The sequence below is a fragment of the Anopheles marshallii genome, chromosome 3 (genome assembly GCF_943734725.1).
Source record: "Anopheles marshallii chromosome 3, idAnoMarsDA_429_01, whole genome shotgun sequence".
Classification (NCBI taxonomy): Eukaryota; Metazoa; Arthropoda; class Insecta; order Diptera; family Culicidae; genus Anopheles; species Anopheles marshallii.
Genome location: NC_071327.1, coordinates 9,153,152 through 9,173,587, shown reverse-complemented (window position 1 = coordinate 9,173,587; position 20,436 = coordinate 9,153,152). Strand labels below are relative to the sequence as shown.

The following is a 20,436-nucleotide window of genomic DNA, read 5'->3' as shown; positions in this document are numbered from 1 at the left end:
AGTAAATGACGGTGGGAATGGAGAGTGGCGGGACTCTACGTCTCGGGGCATGCCTGGAGTCCTGGGAAGGTAGTTTCTCCGTTGATGTTTAATAATGAAATGGTAACGCAAAGGTTTGCAAACATTCAAAAGAACATGCCGCTTGTGGAGCTACCCCCTTTGAGGAGGCATCGCGTTGAACAGTGCCGGCCAACATATTAAGACTGACTTATTTTTATCATTTTATAGACGGCAACATATTAAAAATGTATCATATTTGTTGCCAAATAAGAAAAATGTCAGCAAAAGTTAAGACATGTTTTTAAAATTATTAGAAATTAGTTATGACTTCGATAACATTTACTTTAGCTTTCTTATTATAAATCCACCCCTGTTAATTCGGCCCGTTAAGCATTTCTCTGATCCCAAGTAAGATGTAATGTATGCATGCTCCAATTTGGTAGTTCTACGAACCGTCATCAGTAGCGGCATGACCACTTTCCGCCTTTTCCCCCCCCCCCCCCCCTTTCGACACCGGGTAACTAAGACATCCACGGTGACGACGCCCGAAACAACGGCCGAAAACGGACGCTTAAGCAACAGATCAAACACGACGCCGTGGCAAAACTAGTGCGGCCCGGAGCGTAGTGTGCGGCAAATCAGAACAAACGCCGCAGCTTCTGGAGTGAATAATCTGCTCCGATCGGATCGCTCCGGGGCATCGTTGGTCGCCGATCGTCCCGTGGTTCTCCCGTCGCGTGGTTTTTACAGCATGTTTCGCCCGTGCTAGTCGCTGCCACTACGGCCGACGGTAATCAATCATCATTTTTCCCGATAAGGTGTTAAATAAATTGTAGCAACGAGCGGGAAGCAAACGTGCGACGAGTTCGCGGCTCGCGGGCACAACTAATCATAATCGTCGTCAGGAGGCTGTTTTTTTTTTGGTTGTTGCTGTGTGCTCTTTAATGCGCCGTTTGATGCTGGACGGCGCGAAGAACGGGAATGCACATTTGAGTAATGATCGACGGAATGGGGAAGGACAAAGGGTACGGTCAACGATGATGTAATTTAGAATTAGAAAGCTGCCGGCAGGAAGCTTCTGCTGACTTACAGAAGACACTAAAAACTTTCTCTCGTATTCCTCATCCCGGGGCATAAGGGCTTGATTGTACGTTTAGTTGACATAATTTGATGGTGCGTTTTTTTTTGCCTAGTCCTGTATTTGATCTTTTTTATTTTGAACATATGATTAATCACATGGTTAGCCGGTTAGAATGGTTAGAAAATATGGAATGCCATTAATTGCAGATATTCCTTTTCTTTCAACATGCTTTTGAAGAGTTGTAAAATAATATCTAAAATCAACGAGGCTACTAAAGTAAATCATAATTTTGAAGTATAATAATCCATTTTACCAATGTTTGGAAAAGGCATTCAAATGAGTTAAGCAGGAGTCAGTACAGTTCAATATTGTACAATTTTAATTTGATCTGAATTCAATACTTCAAAGCATATGAAACTTACTGTTGCTACATTAAGCATCTTGGTTGACGAATTAGAGCCCACTTTAATTTGACCATTGGGCAACTTTCAAATTGACGGTATTCCTGCACAATACAACGTACCCATTAACATAATCATTAGTCCAAAACTATCCCCTCATGCTGTCAAGTATGATTTTCTTCCATTACCGCTTCCGGCGAGGTTCTTAAGCGTTATGTTGATCGAGAGCTAATCACGCAAACATACACAAGGTACATAGATTAGCTGCTGTCCGACATGAAAGTCATAACTTCCAACGATTCATCAATTTGTCTACATTTCCATACGATCAGCTCTGCCTTGATTTCCTCCTTTACAATGGCCGTGCTCTGGCCGATGCTGGGCTCTTCGCGCCTGTTTACAGACATCAGAGAATTTCTTTTTTATTAAACATTCAGAAAAAAAACGAGTAAAAAATTAATAACAAACTGATGAGATAAAAACCCACCACATTCGCGCATGTGTGCTATGCTGGAAGCCAATTGCTTGGTGCCAGCACCTGGTGAGAAAAATATTCCCGTTTAGCGCGTCCGCGCTCCAACCGCACTTGACCTTTTTGCTGATGATTCGCAAACAGCCAACGGGAGCAAGAACGTTTCGGTTTCGTCGACGCCTGTCTGACCGTCCGCGTTCCCAACGCACGCTGAAGATTTTTAAAATTCGCCTTTCAGAAATGGATTATGCTGTTTTGGGCGCTGAACTTTTGTGTCCCGCCCGATGCGGCTGTCGATGAGCGTGTAGCCACCGTAGCAGAATATTACTGGCCGCATAGGGCATCCGTTAGTGGTCCGTTAGGTTTCCCCCCCCCCCCCCCCCCCCCCCCTCATGGCTTCGCTGTGCTTGATCGACACCGAACTGCGACTCCAACCATGGTCCTAGGTGGAAATAAAGCTGTTTTTTTTTGTGTCCCTACCGGGCAGGCAGGACGGCGTACGGGGCAATTAATCATTTCGTCAGAAATTTACCTTCCCGATTGGAGCGTTGCTCGAAGCGCAGTCTTGGGAATGGGCTTGATTTGCAGCTACCGGGACCCGAGAACACATTAGGCCCATGGTCCCGTGCTCGAGTGTGTTTAATTAGAAATAATTGAAATTAATGATGACCTGTTTTATTATTCCAATGCTTGACCGGTTGTCGAGAACGTATAAATTGCGTTGAGATTTAGTGTTGAGCGCGCAGTAGCAAAGGTAGTTTATTTTGATGGCACTAACGGAGGCTGCGGAGGTTAAGAAAATCTGACCCGAAAACTTGGGCGGCGATTCATTAAACAAGAAGGGAGTTTGAAATTATTCATTCAATCGAATAAAAAGTTTCTGCATTTCTCTTCTGAGCAAATGTCTTGAACTAAAATATTGGCAAAACCCAGTATTTAGAACAAACTGTCTAGGGCCTGACTGACAGGAGAGTTCAATTTAAATAGTTGCCATACCATTAGTCGTTTATAATAGTGTTTTTAAAAATAGCTCTAGATCGGTTGTCAGAAATGTGATCCAGTGCAGTTTGTTTCATGAATTCTTGCCTAACAATTATTGAAATTAATTCAATGAAATTTAATACTTTGTTTTTTCAACATATTTTTCAAAATTCTTCTCAATTGGGCATGCTTTAAGCCATGCATAGCATAATTTCGAATCGGACAACATGAAGCGTTAAGTACAACATTTATAACTACTCGCGTTTTCCTATATATTTTACAAAATTGTCAACTTATTTCCCACAGTAAACGCACCTTGAAACAGTGAGTAGCTTTATTACTTTAATATGCATCGTTCATAATCTCTACATCTTCGTAAATTATTGGATGTTGGCCTTTATCTTTAAAGTATGTTGATATGTTTTTTAAGCTTATGGCCAACAAAACCAAACAATAGCAGATAAGATTACGCGACGCCAATCTAGCCCGAAAGCAACTGTGGGTAACATTTATTCGAGTGCGGTCGGGTGCCAACCATTAGTCGTATTCGTTTCGTAGTCGAAAATCGCGTGTAAAAGCCATGTTGAGTTCGGTGTATGATGAGGCTACTGGGACATGGTACGGCCCGGTAGTGAAGTCTCTGTTCAGCCCCGAGGCAAGCTTGGGACAAATCATGTTCGAAGCACTCAATCGCTCGCCGGATCGTGTGATACAGCAGGACATGGATACTGGGCGATCCTTAACGTACGCCGAGTTTCAAACCAGATGGATCCGTTTCGCACAGAACCTTCATTCGATCGGTGTGCGCAAGGGAGACATGGTAACGCTGGCCAATGCAAATAGCGAAAACCTAGCTCCGTTGGCTTGTGCGTTGTTGGCGATTGGAGTGCCGTTCAATCCACTGGCACCTAGCTTCAACGAGGACGATATGGCAAACATGCTGCAAACGACGAACCCGAAGCTTGTGTTTTGTGACGCGGACAACTATGAGGTAGTTCGAAGGGCTTTACTGCGAGTGGTAGCCAACGCGGAGCAGCTGCCACCAATCTACGTGTTCGAATGTGCCCGCAGTGATGTGAAACATGCCGAAGATTTGCTCAAGGAGACAGGGCAGGAGAAAGCTTTTGTGTGAGTATTGTTACGTATTTCTAATTACGCTTGCGTTATATGATTCTTCCTTGACAGGGCTCCATACCTTGGGGATTCTAGCAAAACGATAGCCGTTATCCTATGCTCCTCGGGAACGTCCGGTGTGCATAAAGCTGTTGAACTGACTCATAGTAAATTCATTCGCCAGACAACTTTCCACCGTTTTTCGCCAACACCGGTAGTTCACTTCAGCTTCAGCGCCATCTACTGGCTGACCGGGTTCAATGCCATGGTGAACGTTTTCTTCAACGGAGGGTACCGAGTCATCACGCGCAAACCATTCAACGTGCAGCAATTCTATGATGCGATTGAAAAGTGTCGTGCCAATACGGTTTTCACACCTCCGGCCCATGCCAGCGCAGTTTTAGCACATCCACGCTTGAAAACGGTTGATTTCAGCTCGATTCGCAGCTGGGTCGTCGGAGGTAGCTCCGTTCCGGAGCAGTTGCGTGATCGAATTGACGAGCTGCTCGCGCCGACTGGCGGCCGTTCGCTGAACGTATTCGGATCCTCCGAGGTGGGTGGCGTTGCGTTGGATTGGATGAAGCGAAAACCGGGCACCGTCGGTCCATTGATGCCCAACGTCAAGGTACGCATTGTGGGCGAGGACGGCCATCGGCTGGGCGTCGGAGAACAAGGCGAGCTACTAATAAAAGGGGTGGAAGATTTCGGCGGCTACTATGGCAATGAGGAGGCATCGGAAAATGCGACCGATTCGGATGGATTCTTCCGGTCCGGTGATGTCGGGTGCATCGACGAGGAAGGTTTCCTGCGCCTAATTGACCGAAAGAAGGACATCTTTAAGTATCGCAACTACCACGTGTCACCATCGGATCTGGAAGCGATCATTCTGCGCATTGACGGTGTGCAGAACGTTTGCGTGGTGGGAGTCCCGGATGCTGACGGTGCGACAGACCTGCCGGCGGCCGCCATTGTCCGGCGAACGGGCGCCGAGCTGGATGCCACACAGGTGCGCACCATCGTTGATGGACAGGTGTCCGATTTTAAGCGATTGCGCGGTGGTGTTTACTTTATCGAGGAACTCCCGAAAACCGAGAGCGGTAAGGTGCTGCGTCGGAAGGTCACCGAAATGATAGAGGACATGAATCAGCCTCGCCAGCGCGATACGGCTAATGGGGTGTAACAATTCAGCGGACGCCGAAATATAGCTGTTATCTTACGAACAACCCGCGTGTACCGCTGTCTAGATGTATTTGCTTTGAGCTATGGTCCGATTACAGTGAGCGCGCGTTACCATGGAACCTGTTTGCCTCGGGAAGTCATCGAGTCCGAGATGCTCGATCTACGCACCGCTGGAACCGGTTTGTAGCACGGAAACGGCGGTAGCGTGGGTATGCAAGTGCTAAAAGTACGAGCGATCCCTCCTGCCGAACAATCTTGCTGAAAGGCATTTGGGCAGTTGTTATTGTCGTTGTTAAGTATTGTGGTTCGGCCGTTGGGTTTAGCTTCTCGTCTACGTCCACGGACAATGCGGTGGACGTGAGCACCGAATGGTAGTAGTGATACATCAAAGATCGCGTCACATTCCACTGTCGGTATCATGGTTTGTTGGGCCAAATCGTGCTAGTTGTTTGACTGGTTGCGAAACCGATCATCGACGGATACTCACACACACACACACACTCACGCAACGGTACGAGTCCAATAGTTGAAAGATGGTAGAGATGCTCAGTAGCGTTGTATTGTACATCTCGAAGCGTCTCTGACCGATAGCCGACTCGAGACTCACAGTGATAACGCGTGACATAGTGCAACTCATGCAGATAAGAGCAAGCAGAGCGTACACGCAGTCCAAGGTGCTAGATAGTGCGTTCCCCTCCGTTCTGTTTCGAGACGACTCCGCAAGAGCAGTCAGTGTTTGAGTGTTGAACAAACTGGAAGTCACGGGCAAAGATGGCATTGTGTACGTTCGATGAGCAGAGTCGCACCTGGTACGGTATCCAAAAGGAGCCGATCTACAACCCCAAGGCGAACGTAGGCGAGATCCTCAACCATATCCTGGCTCGCACACCCGATCAGATTATCCAGATCGATATGGATACGAGCGAACGGATGAGTTGTACCGCGTTCCGCACGCGAATGATTCGTTTCGTGCAGAACTTAACGGATGCTGGTCTGCGCAAGGGTGACATCGTGGCGATGGCAAACGGAAACAGTGAGAATGTAGCTCCGCTCGCATGCGCACTGATGACGCTCGGGGCACCGTTTAATCCGTTGGCACCGGGGTTCAATGAGGCGGATATGGCACACATGTTGCATCTTACCGAACCGAAAATGATATTCTGTGACGAGAGCAATTTTGATGTAGTTTCCAAGGCCGCCTGTACAGTATTCGACAACGAGCGACCAATCTATGTGTTTGAGAGCTCGCGAACAAACGTGAAACACGCGGAAGATCTACTCAAACCAACTGGCCGGGAGGAACAATTTGTGTAAGTACTACAGCGTTTCTGGGCAAATATCCTTCAAATGGTTGATTGCTTTGTTTTTGTTTGTTTTAATGCAGCCCACCACATCTGGGCGATTCGCAAGAGCTGCTATCGATGATTCTTTGCTCGTCGGGCACTACGGGACCACCGAAAGGTGTGTGCGTGACGCACGCACAGACAATCGCCGCGATTGGTTCCAATCCCAACTCAACCCCAATGACGGTGTTCAACTTCAGTCCACTCTACTGGGGCACCGGCATCTACCTGCTGCTCAGCACGTTCTCAAGCGCTTCGACACGCCTGATCACGCGCCGTCCATTCTCGGCGGAAACGTTCTTCGAAGCGGTGGAGAAGTACCGTGCCAACATGGTGTTCATGCCACCGTCGTACGCCAGTCAGGTCGCACTCCATGAGCGTGTGGCACAGGTGGACTTCTCCAGCCTACGGATGCTAGCAATGGGTGGAAGCTACGTTTCGGACGCACTGCGCGATAAGCTCGACCAACTGCTGCCAAACGGGCGAACGTACAATACGGTTGGTACGTCGGAAATCGGATGGGTCTCCACCGATTTCGGCAAACGGAAGCCAGGCTCAGTCGGAACGCCGGTAGTCAACATAGCCATAAAGATTATCGACGATGCGGGTAACGATTTGGGGGTCGGTGAGAAGGGACATGTATTGATTAAAGGACCCGAACCGTTCCTTGGTTACTACAAGAACGAAGAGGCCACGAGGGCGACAATCGAAGAACGGGGATTTACACGCTCTGGAGACGTGGGTTACTTCGACGAGGAAGGATACATGTACTTCATCGACCGGGAGAAGGACATCTTCAAGTACGGCGGGTTCCACGTCTCTCCAAGCGAGCTGGAGGCAATCGTTGCCCAAATTGAGGGTGTTTCGGAGGTTTGTGTCGTTGGTATTCCAGCGGATGCTGAGCATACCACCGAACTGCCAACAGCAGTTATCGTACGACGTGCTGGAAGCTCACTCAGTGCCAAGCAGGTGACGGATATTGTCGACCGGAAGGTGTCCGACTTTAAACGACTCCGTGGGGGAGTTTATTTCATGGATCAGTTACCGAAAACACAGACCGGGAAAAATTTGCGCCGTAAGGTGTTGGAGAAGGTGATGAGTTTGGTGGAGGGCAACAATGTAGATGCTTAAAAAGGCAAGTTCTGAACGCATTGCAATGAGTGGGAATGGCAATAAATCTTTATTTTGACATTTTACCAATCCATTGTTTTCTCAGCTTAGCTCGTTTATTTTTATCCGAAATGACAATAATTTGTCTGCTAGAGTACCATTATGTTGCATGCCTGTAATGCCTTCTCATGATGCTTCAACAGTTCTCGCCCGATTGTGCGAACTAACCGCGCAATTCTCATCGCAGCTTGATTGGGCTTCAATCATGCTACAAAATCTGCGTCAGACACGGCTCTTAGCTAGCGGCCGGTGCGGATTATAACCTCTCCTGCTCGTAGCCACATTCCATATAGCTCTCTCGCGGGATCATTACGTCTAGTGCTAGATCCGGCCGTCCGAAAGAAGGCAACACCACCGATCCGGGCTGGCTGACCGCAATGCTCCCAGCCGCAACTGAGCCGCGCATAACAACAGAACCTAATTACTTCCGTGAAATTGAAACAGATGTTCCCGTGGAGCGGATGCGCGTACGCCGCGAGAGATCGATCGCGGCCATTGTACCGTGTACCGAGGACGCGTATGGCCTCGAACAACCCCCGGTCGTGGATGCTGCGATTAATGAAGAAGTTAGCGCGCACCCGCTCCCCAAGAAGAAGATCGACGGCTTCACCAAAACTGGTGCCACTCCACCGCGTTTGCTCGTGTGTAGTTCTAATGCAAACAGGAAAGCAGCAAGTATACGATGTGGTTATGGATTGGGCCGGCATCGGGCAGGCTGTGGAGAAGGAAACAGATTGGATGGTTTACGCAAAATGGCCGAGCTACCATGGCGCTGCTGCACGGGAACCTAGAATAAGATTCGTAAATTGACCCCTGCACGATACGAGCAAGGCTGGGACTGTAATTAACCCCACGGGCATCTCATTCCGGTGCGGGTCGAAGGTAACTGGAGCTGACCGACTATACTGGCGATCCTCATCAAGAATCGACAAGAAATTAAAACTTTCATTTTGAATCTATATGCCTTGATTTATTATTGAATGTTCACTAAAGTACGTTGTTTAAAATTAATACATAAGTTTTACAAATTTGTTTACATCACTATGGCCACTTTATGGAGATTTCTCCCAATAAAAGCTTCCATAATTTTGATCCTAACGCTAGCAAATGGCGGTGCGTAACGTTGCGTCTTGCGTCGGTGCAAATTCGAACAATCGACCCATTCCCGGAACACATTTAAATATAATGGAGTCGAAACGGAACTGACCGGCTCTATCACTCGGTTCGAATCGCTCCCTCGGGTCGAATGTGTAAAAAAACGCCACTGGAGTGGGCAAACGGATCGTAAACTTCGAAGGCTGGAGCGGGATAGAAAAGCTCCCTCCATCGCACTCCCCACCACGATGGCCGCCGCGTGACAATTGGCAATGACTGTGAAAAATTCTCACGGCCCCCAGTAGGGAAGCGCAACAGTCGGGCCAGAGGTTCAAGCGAGCCCAGGAATGTTAGTTAGTAATTGCGACAAATTTCTTCGACCACGTAGATGCTAGTGAGTGGCTGTTTAAATCATGGAAATGACGTACATGGCCGACCGCGCACTGGGAGGTCCAGGAGAACAGAGATGTTGCGGGAATGATTGTTAACTTCATTGAACGTACGATAGACGTGACGAAACACTGACGATACATGTCATCTGCTCTTTGGGTTGTAAATAATTGTTGCTGAAAAAAATGGCTGAATGATGTTTGTGGTGATCGTGATTTCACCAAATGATTTACAAAAGTGTTTTATTCAATTATTTCCATACTACCGCCCAGGGTGTCGTAACACACCACAGCACAATAACCCACCATATAAACTGGTACATTCTCTTTTGAAGGTTGTCTGCATGAGGCTGTAATTTTTACAGCTCCGTGCGCGTCCGTGGCTCATAATCCGGCCGTAAGCGCAATGCTTAAGCATGCAACATCTTCTGCAAAACATCCATAAAATATGAAACATAAAAAAAGGGAAAGCCTGCAAAACAAAGCAACTCGCTGTGACATCCAGCACCAGCACCGTACGGTTTGTCGTTCCGTTGTTCCATGTTTTTCGCGATTTTGTTTCTATTTTTCTTCGTTCTGCCAAACCAGCGAGGTCATCCTTCGTGCAATTGTGCAACAGTGGAAAGGATATAATGGAGTGTGTGTGTGTGTGTGTGTGTACAGCATAAGTCTAGCACCAAGCTAAAACCTTGAAACAACGCGGTAATATAAATTCCAACGCGAATAGTGTGATATTTAGTGACTGTAATTCGTTGATTGCACCTTGATGAGAATGTTCCGTTTCTCTCTTTTACATCGTTTAAGTCAGTGTCAGGCGTGTTTAAATATTTTCATCAGTATAATTGTTTATTTTTCCTGCTACAACAACTAATCGTTGAGTTACGAAGAAGTAATTTTGGATTTATCTGTACTTATTTATGCTTTAAAAAGCACGATTGAAAATGCATTACGCTTTCTTCGCGGAGTCTCTGGTAGGTCAAGTAGGCTAGCATTGAAACGCGCGAACCACACGCTCACAACGAAAGAAAGCCGGTTCCCCCCTGAAAATTTACGGACGTACTCGAACAGGCGGCTTCTTCCGCTTTCTTTCATTGTTATGCCATTTTATGACGCCAGGTTTTCGCGTTCCACCATCCCAAAATTCCCGTACTCCAGCCGCTGAAATTGAAATAAAAACACTCATAAACATGTAAAAAGCAGCGAAACAGAAAAAAAAAATGCGCATTGTTCCAAACACTAGCTGAAACAAACCGTACCGTACGGCCCGGCCCGAAGCTGGTACAGCATTAAAACGCTCACTTTATGTATATGTATATCTCATCTCAACCATAGAACACGGTACAATTTGACCGTCCACAGTGGCGTCCGACATTGTTCGGTACACTTGCACAGCCGTCGGTATGGTTCGGGGTTTTTTTTATGAAGCTAAATGAGAGCAGAGGGGCGAGGCTCTTTCGAGGAGGAACGCGAACGGGTCAGTCAACCCGTGGGTAGCGGAGCAGAACGGTTCAGGACTGTTGGTGAAGCTGGTTTTATTTATTTTTCACCAACATACATTCCCTTCCGCGATGGATTTATGTAGTGGGGCATTGCATCGGCATTTCAGCAGTACAAGAGTTTACGATAAGGTGTTGATAGCTTTTGACAGGAGTCAGTCCTTGATTTACCATTTGCCTTCCGGAAAACGGTCACTTTGTTTTAGCGTAACCGGGCACATTACGGTGCATGATCGCCGGTGCGTGTAGTGTATAATGCCGTACTGGTCGCGTAATAATCTTTCGTCACGTTTTCAGTCAGCGTTTTTCGGACTGAATTATGTTATGTTCAACCCTTACGTAGGATGATGCTCCATTTGTGCAGAACGTGTTCGTGGGTTTAAGGAGAAAATGTCATTAAACTTAGCTTTGGGGCTATATTTGATAATAAGAGCTCAATAAGAGTAAGTTAGAGAAATTTTTCGTTTTAAGTTACAGATTTTTAGTCTTCCTTTTGAAGATACAATTACTTAGCAAAATATTTGTACATTTGTAGATCAATAAGCCACTACTTTTCTATAACTAATAAATTAAAAATCAACATTATATTCAAATTGTTCCGATACTTACTCTAGCATAATAACCCTTCAATGTCTCATTAGATGAACTCTGTGTAGTGATGGAAATCACGTATTAACAACAAAGGCTAAAGAAACAGCGTACGGTTCAAATCAAACAGGTTTTGAGCAGAGTGGTAAGAAGTCATCACGAAACTGCTGGCGTACATTATTTGGCACACGTTTCAGGTAAAGGTTGTGCAAATTTCTATTACCCAACACCATCAGAGTGCCGTTTGATCCGGCCCGAAACACGTCGTCAGGCGTCAAATTCGCTACAGCTAGCCGTTAATCATCATTATCAAAAAAAAGGAGGGGGGAAAAATTGGCATGAAGAGTGAAATTATCCAGGAGGAAGATCTAAGTTCTAGGACTACTGGGGTTGCGATTCCCGCCTTTGTAGATGGAGCCGTTCCGTGCATGGAGCGATCGTTAACCCCCTCTGGCGATGATGATATTGTCGGATATTCGGAGCTTGCTGCTTTTTTGCCGGATAATTGCAGTGCTACCTCCACCTTTAGCAACGGATCTCAGCCACCTTTGCTCGGTACAGAATTTCCTGGATGGGCGATAGAATGTGAAGTTCCATTCAAATACACCTTTCCGCGCACACATTGCGCAGCAGCAGTAACGTGCTTAACATTTTATCTACCGAACATCGTTTCCGTCTGTCATAAATGTGTGTTGTCACAGCGATGTGCGATAAACTGTGACCTTGGAAGTCTCCGGGCACCGGGTGACTGTCGTCGTACCGGCAACAATGGAGTTAGTCTATTATTTTAGCCCCTTACCCGCCGGGGTTAGCCGTGTTGTTCTAGCGCTATTTTGTTTCCGCATGTACTATCACTAGCGGCAGATAGTTTGATGTTGCTTCTCTCCCGTTTTGCTTGCTATTATTATCAAATTACTCACGTTTCACTTGTGTGGTTTGCACGCGAAAAACGTCTAAATCTGATCTTCGGTCACCGGTCGTAGAGTACCTCACACACGTTCGTTCACACATACATACATGGGCACACACACACTCGTACGTTCATACATGCGATCACGCGCGAAAGAATGACACAAACGCGGGTTGTTTTGCTGAAAAGCGATTTGTGAACATAGTTTGTAGTAAATAGCGATGATAATGAGGTAAGTGGCCATATTGATTATTTTTAGAGTGAGTTCGTTGTTAGAGATCTTATTATAAAAAAAATGTTTTAGCTGTTTGTAAAGAGAATTTTTAGATAAACACTTGAACAGCTTGTACATGATTCATACTATGGCACGTTATACAAGCAATGTTTTGTTCGCGATAAGGGCACTATTTTACCACCATCAAATGAACTACACTCCCCCAAATGAACAATGAACACATACTACACTAATCACACTAACTGCACTTCACTTTTCGCACTGCACAACGAAATCCCAATATGTTGAAATACCCTGTACTAGGTATGCCACTAAGAGAACACGGGAATGTTTAAAAAAATCCCGTGAATTCTTCCAGTGCCATTACATGTACCAGGGAAGTAAGGATGATTTGATGGCGCACGTGAGCTGCGGTGCTCATGTTTCGGTCCCGGCAGCGAGTACTCCGTGATGCGTGTGTGGCCGGCCACAAGGGCACCGGGCAACTGACGCAGGAACCTGCACCGGTGTGATCGGGAAACCTGTGAACTGTTCCGCAGTATGTTGCGCTATGCTGTGTCCGTTATATGCTACCCAAACGGAAGAGCACTAAAAAGGGAACAAACGATAAAGAGCCGGAGTAAAGCAAAAGAGTAAACAAAAAAAGAGAAGGAGAGAAAAGTAGTGAGAGAGAAAATACATGGGAAACAGGGGAAGAAACAGTAAAACAACCAAAGAGATCATGGGCCCGGAGTACAAAAATAAAAACCCAAACCAAAAAAGAGGACACCGGATAGGGCATGATGGAGCGAAAAAATTGGTGAAGAGAAAAAAAGAGCATGGTAATGTAGTGAGCAAGCAACGACTGGGAGTAGCAGCGTCCGATTGCTCCAGAACGATCAATCCCACCGGAATCGGGAGCAATGGAGGAACCTTTATCCGGAAGAGCAATGCGCGGGAATGAACGGCAATGGTCCGAAATTGGTGAAGGGGACTTTGAGGAAGCACGACGGGATCGGGGGAAAAAGGGCCGGGATCATTTCCCAGGCCTGTGTGTCTTTGATGGTGGGCGCCTTCCGCCTTGACTTACCTGTCTGATTGATCTCCTTTGCTCCCATCGCATGCAATCGAGGGGCTCGTGCGATCGTGGCTAGTGTTGGCCGCAGAGCTGAAGAAAGGAAAAAATTAAGTTGAAGCAAAATTTTTGGATAATTTTTAAAGCCACTCCAAACACCGGAGAGCACGATCACTGCTCGAAGCCCAGTTGCTCCCGTTTTGGTCGCTCGAGCAAGTTTGCTGTTACACTGTCAACTCACCAAACCTGCTTGGAAGTGGAGCTGTGAAGAAACCGGACTGCAAACCATGCGACCCGTTCGTCATCAGCACGACGAGTGACGGATGGTTTGACTTGCGCTTGTTTATTGTTGTTTTTTTTTTTCACGTTTCTTTTATGTATGTGGTTACACTTTACTCATTCCGGCTTTGAGTGGTAGTTGTGCTGTGTGCCGTTTGGTGATGTGATCGTGCCCAAAGCGTTGGCTTTTTCCAGCGATGCGTAACCGGCCGCGCACCTTGCAAACCATCGCTTTGCTTGTGCGCGCCCTAGCGTAACGATCATTTCTCCCGACTATCGGTCGAGAGTATGCGTTTTTTGTTCCTTGCTCGCTGAGCCATCCTGCAGGCTGTGGTAGAAACACTCACATATACATTTACTGGGGAAAAAAAAAAAACAATTATCGCCCTCTCTTACTCATATCCTATTCTTTCGACGAATTCGTTAGTGCCTGTACGCGATAGTCGGTGTAAAGTAAGGGATCGTACCAGTCCGCGTCCGGTTTGTGCTTCAGTTTCCAGCGTTGCTGGTAGAACTACACGCTCACCATATTCTCACATTTGTTCTCCTTTTGCTATCATCGCACATCACAACTTTTTCAGCGTTTCACCATAATTAATCAATTGGTCGATCTTTCCAACACAACAATGATTCATAGCTGCGCTAGGTGCGGGTACGTGTGTGGGTGAGCGTGTATAAAGATAAATCTTTTACTTCATCTAATACTCAAGCCGTCCGTCATCATCATCATCATCATCGCCCATAGGGTTTCGGAGCGTTCCCGTTCGGTGAGCGTGGTAGAATTTATTAATTATTTAACTCGTTCACCGAAGCCCACCGGCGGTCAAGTCTCCGATCGATCGCATTTCGTGTGAGTTTGCCACGCGTGAGCGACAAAGCAACGTACCATAAGAAGAGAGAAGTGCCGAAAGGCACACACAAGACGGGGAGTTTGGTTTACAGAGCGCGCTTGAAACAAAAGACTTCAACGGTTGCGTGTGGGATTTTAAGCGACGAACCTTTGAAAACTTCAAACACAAGCGGTTTTCACCGTATGTTCTCGGATTGTGATATTGCGTGATGCAATTGTCAATAAATATTGTCTATATTCTTTTTTTTTGTTGCACATACCTGTTTTTTTACTGAATCTGGGAGTACAAATTCCATAACAACCAACTAAAAATGGATTGTAAGAGTAAAGCGAAACAAGGGAAGTTCGTAAGAAGACAATATCACACCTGTGCCAGCATTGTACCAGAAAACGAACGTACATACTAAGCGCGAACCTCATCATCTATGCAGTACCCGCAGAATTATGATTGCTTATTTTACACTGGCTTTTTATCACACCTACCCAATTTTAAGGCTGAAACCACGAACTCTCATTAGTCGGTACGGATAGCTATCACACTGTAACAAAGCAAAAACAACACGGTAATTGCCTGGTAGACTGATCCAAAGTGAAGTACGTTTGTGACTAGTTTATCTCGAACCCGGATGAGCAGAACACGAAGGTAGGCGAGTAAAACGAACCATAAAAATACATCACCCAGTCAAGCTTAAACACTGAAGCATCACACCAGGATACATGATGAAATAACCATTTTTTTCCAATGCATAGACGCTATTGATGACGCCAACCTACACTAAAAGACACACAAGCACTCAAAAAAAAAAACCTATTGCGGACAGGCCTTAACGATTGTTGCTGCTCCCGTCACTTGGATGACGCGTAACTGATGAAAGCAATCTTGATTTTTACATACAGTTTCTCTAAACAGCTTTAAAGCCTTTACAGCAAAACGTAGCAATACATCCCGCGAAGGGTCACTCACAGAAACACTCACTTTAGTTTCAACCTTTTTGCAAACTTTAACCAGCAGCCAAATGCAACACGTCCACTCGAAGCGCGATCGCGATCGTGAATAAAAGCGATGAACGTCGCGGTACGATCGCATGCCACCGTAACCACGCTTAGGACGCGCAGGTTGGTGTGTGAGTGTGTGTGTTTGCTAGCGGATCGATCGTTTCTCTTCTCTTTCTCTGAGGTATTCTCTCACCGTTTGCTCACGTTTCCCATCCGATTCTTTCTTCCCTTTTTTTCCTACTGATCATTCCCGTTCGTTCTGTGGCTGACATTCTTGTGTTGACTTTTCGTTTTGACTTTATAAAGCAACAAAAAATCAATCGAACTTTCAATCCTGCCACCATTAGCTGGGAAAATGTTACAGCCAGAGCTGGAAAACAGCTGGTATTATTTCGGCCTTTCGCCCCTTTTACTCGCGCGAGTCCCAAGCCTTTGGGGTGCGAACGGTTTTTGTCATAAAGCTTCCACCGGGAAAAGACATCAACGATGACACACGACACGAACCGGGCAAATGATGAAACGTTCGAAGGTCTTCCGCGCTGCGCTTGGTGTGTGTTTTTTTTTCTATCGCTCATTCACTCTACACGTAACGCGCTGTGCTGGCACACGTGATCATGTAAACTGATAATTGGATTAGAAATGTATTGATAATTAGCAGGTGGCCACCTGCCATGGCCAGTCGAATCGAATCGGTCGATTGGATTCATTTTGAACAGTACCGCTGTAAAAGTTGTTTGCTTCAACCATTTTTAAACACAACGCAATAGTGATGCTTAAATTGAAACGCTTGTGCAATAAATGCGTTACAACGTTATGCGTTAGCAAATGAATGTTTGCTGCGAGAATTGGCAAGATGAGCTGAGTTACAGATAGATGTTGTGATGATTATTCTTCTTCAACGGTGCTTTCTCTCGGTTGGTGCCCTTTTCGCTCGGCAAACCGATGACTATTGGCATTGCTGTCCGTGCAGTGGCTAATCTTGACAGATCGAAATATAAATTCATCTCATGCTTCACTTGTGCCCACTACACCTCACCCACCGATCCTCCTTACCCCGCGATCACTCTTCACACTCTAATTGCCTCCCTCGGACGTTCAGTTTAGTAAACCGGTTTTGTTTTTGTTTCCATTCCACCGTACCGTGGGCCCACATCCCGCACACGTGGTTTTCTGCATTGCTGCATTAAGGCGCAAAGGGCGCAGAAAGATGTTTGCACCGTATCGGTGATCATCATCGCATTTCCGATCGCAAAACCCTATTTAACATGGTCATGTTCAGCTGTCGAACGGTGACACTTTACTGCCGCCGATAGTACCACACCAGCACCAAGCTACCCAACCCGGTTTTGCGGTGGCTGCGCATCCAAGCGTCTTAACCCGTTTCTGTGCTGCCAGCAGAAACGAACCGTCTCGGTGCAAATGTTATTGTTACCGCTGAAATGACACAAAGGCAACCATTTACCCTGTGGGAAGCGGTAGGGGCGTCGTTTGGTAGCATTAAAAATTCATCCCAACTTTAACGGTCGGTTGCCAGTGCATATGAAAATGAGCAGTGTGAGGCACATTTACTACTTGGAAAACAGTCTCTTACGAATGTAATGGGGCGAAGCGCATAAACAAAATGTACAAAAAATAAGGCGACCAAACACCATTGCGATGGTGGGGCCCACCATCGCGCAATATCTGGCTCTTCCTTCGCTTCGCGTCGTCTGTCGCCTCCGATGACCTCGTTGCTTTCCCGACCGGTGGCAAGCCTCCGGGAGGAATAGTGCTTGTAATTTTTTGAACAATTAAACATAAAGTTGAAGTGACATCGCGCGGAAACGGTGAACAGATCGGCGATCGACACAACGAAAAAAAAAAAAAAAAAACGAGGAACGAAGCAAGCGATCTCGCTCTCTTTGCGACCAGATGCCGTTTGTCAACTTTTGTCTTCGTCAACCATTTTTGCTCCACCCGTTGCGCATCCTCCCAGAAGTGCACCCTTTCCCCCCAACCACACACTGCCTGTACGGGTGTCCTCCAAATGAACACCGTTTTTTTTTTGCCTGAACCTTCGCACGCCGGACTGCGCCACTGCAGGCTTGCAGGAGCGACAAACATGCAGGTATGCATCTTCGGGCACGACTCGACACAACCGAAAAACCGGTTCAACTGCAACTGTATGCATGCACGTACGTTACGCCTGCGAGAGGGTGCATCCGTTACATCGGCTGAAGTGTCCTGAAGCATTCGCGGAAAAAAGAGCGTACACGGTACCGAAGAATGTCCTCTTGCTTCATTGCCCGACTGCTAGTTATTTCATCATAACTCGCGGTTAAAATGTCTTTTTTTTTATCGGAAAACAACGAAACCTTTCCATGTTATCAGAATAAAAAGAAGATGCATTCTACAAACAGCCGCGTATGTAAAGGACGTTGCCGTTGCCTCACGTTTGCACAAAATGAGGCACAAATGGTTTGATGGAAGAAGCCACACCGCATACGCGGAAGCAACAAACTGCACGTTCAGCGACACTACATTATGCGTACTTTATTGAATAATCATCTGCAGCACAAAATGTCACGTCAGCACCGGGGGTTGTGCTTTTTTTTGACCTTCTAATTGTCACAATACGCACACGCTTAGTTTTTGTGCTCGAACAAATTGCGTTTGGGAAACAAATTGTAGGGTTATGTTTTTTTTCTCGCGGCTGACAACAGCAGTGTCCATAAACGTTTGCGGGCATTCGGTGCATTGCGTAAGCCTCTTACGATGCGAAACGAATAGAGTGTATACACGTTATCATTGTACTTTGAAGAAATGTTTGAATGACTTGAAGATAGCGGTGCCGGACATAGCTACAAGCGTCTATTGACTAGTTTTTGCTCAAATCTTCACGGCTATCCCACATATTTTTTCTAAAGAGAGGCTTGTGGTGAATAGATTTAGCTATGACTTAAATGGGAAACGCTGTATTACACTGTAAAAGCTGTACAGTCAAACAAACAGATTACCCAAGCGAAACTGATACCCAAACAAAACGGTGTCGCTTACGGCTTGAAATATGTTTGTGATCTTCATAACACCAGAAAGCTATTGCCTCGATCCCCTCGCTGAGTAAAAAAGGTGATAAAAAGTGTATCAGTTACCGCACTTTTCATTCAACCGCTAAACGAGCGTGTCGTGTTGATATTTTCTTTATGAGATTACTCGACAACGTGATAGCTTCTCCCATTAGGTCCCAAGGCTCGTTCAGCCGTGGTCAGAAGGTGCGGCAAACGACGATAGAAATATTATGCTAATTTAACCGAACATCAATGGCGTGCCTCCGTCGTCGCTTAAGACGCTCAAGAGGACGCGCGTGCCCAGCGTTCCTGGGAGCAGTGCTGCGAAGCCCAACCGAAAACCCCCCAAAACTGGGAACTGAAAGCGGGGCGTGAAAAATGTTCTCCCACAGTTTCTCACCACGCCATGGAACACGGAAACAATCGCATTAAATTCAACTGAACACATCCCGCGGTGCCTCGACGACGTGACAATTGGCCCATCGCCCGGATTGGTCGCGTTGCAGCGTGAATCGAAACCGTCACCGGAGGTGTCGCCTTGGGGGTGAAAGATTTAGATGCTTATCGCGTCAGAGATTAGAACGATAATTTACGGGTTCGCGTGGTGAGATGAGCGGACGAGCGCTTTCAATCATTCGTTGCCCGTCAACCGGGTACCGCGGGTGACGCGGATTGCCTTTCGCTGTAAATCTCGCGAATCTCGTTTCGCTCGTACATATGCCCCGGCCCCGAACCGGCCTTGCTTAACGCTCCGCAGTTCCAGGAACTGGAATCCGTTCGGTACATTCTTTCCCACTCTCCGGCTGAAGATACCAACAGGAAGATGATACTCTACCGAACGCCACGCCACGCGCGTGAGTGAACGTGAATCAAGCCGTGCGGTTGGATTGATTTAGTGCGGAGGCCGTTGGTTGAGTTTAAATTCGTGACATGGCACTTTGCGTTGCGGAGGTTGCGATTTGTTGCGAACTTTGACTTTAGTGGTTGAGTTTTTTTTATTAAGTTTCTGCTTCCACTTCGCACAGGGTAGATGTTTTTGGCCAATGAGTTGCTTCTGCAATGGGCATTCTAGAGTGTCTTACAGAAAAGTCTATTTACCCTAGCATTAACATCAGAAATTATAAAGCATAATTAATAACAATTGCTGCTAGCAATTGCCTAGAGATTGACCAGTGTCAAATAACCATGTGGATGTAGATGATCAAATGAATTCCTTGATTGCGGTTGGAATGTTTGGGTGAGTTTCTAAACATCATTCAATTCATTTTCAGACACGCATCAAACCATAATAGTGTACATTTTTCAATCTTAATATTCTCCCATATAGAGAAGTGTTTGGATCAATTCCCAAAACCCATTAATAATTAATTAAATTCAATACGGTATTACGCACAAAGCAAAGCCAGCTTCCCACCAGCTAGTGGATACAATCCATTACCGTGCGTAGATTAAGGGGTTTTTTTCCTTCTTTGGTATTTTATCGCTATTCATAGCCGGCATAGCTTTTCGGTCTCCAAAATCCACCTAACAGACAGCTTTTCTCAACATCGTGCGTCGTTGTGACGATCGCTAACGATCACCGGCAGTAATCAAAGGCTTTCAGCGAGCTTACAGCCGCCACATCCACAGGAAATGACGGAAAGAATGAAACTACTCGTTTACTGACGATGTAGTTTGTTTGACGTCTAGACATTGTTCGGCAAGTTCCGGACGATTTACACAGCGCGTATTAGAAGGAACGGAGTCAAAAAAAAAAA

The 20,436-nt window shown here is 46.2% G+C and overlaps 2 protein-coding genes across 2 annotated transcripts; both read left to right on the top strand.

Annotated features, from left to right (window-relative positions):
• The first annotated feature begins 3,515 nt into the window (after positions 1 to 3,515).
• Positions 3,516 to 5,228, top strand: LOC128710730 (probable 4-coumarate--CoA ligase 1). The gene is made up of 2 exons (XM_053805586.1): positions 3,516 to 4,063; positions 4,121 to 5,228. Exons 1-2 carry the CDS (start codon positions 3,516 to 3,518, stop codon positions 5,226 to 5,228), a joined length of 1,656 nt encoding a protein of 551 aa, XP_053661561.1.
• Positions 5,229 to 5,998: 770 nt separating this feature from the next.
• Positions 5,999 to 7,701, top strand: LOC128713348 (uncharacterized). The gene is made up of 2 exons (XM_053808207.1): positions 5,999 to 6,537; positions 6,612 to 7,701. Exons 1-2 carry the CDS (start codon positions 5,999 to 6,001, stop codon positions 7,699 to 7,701), a joined length of 1,629 nt encoding a protein of 542 aa, XP_053664182.1.
• Positions 7,702 to 20,436: the final 12,735 nt, after the last annotated feature.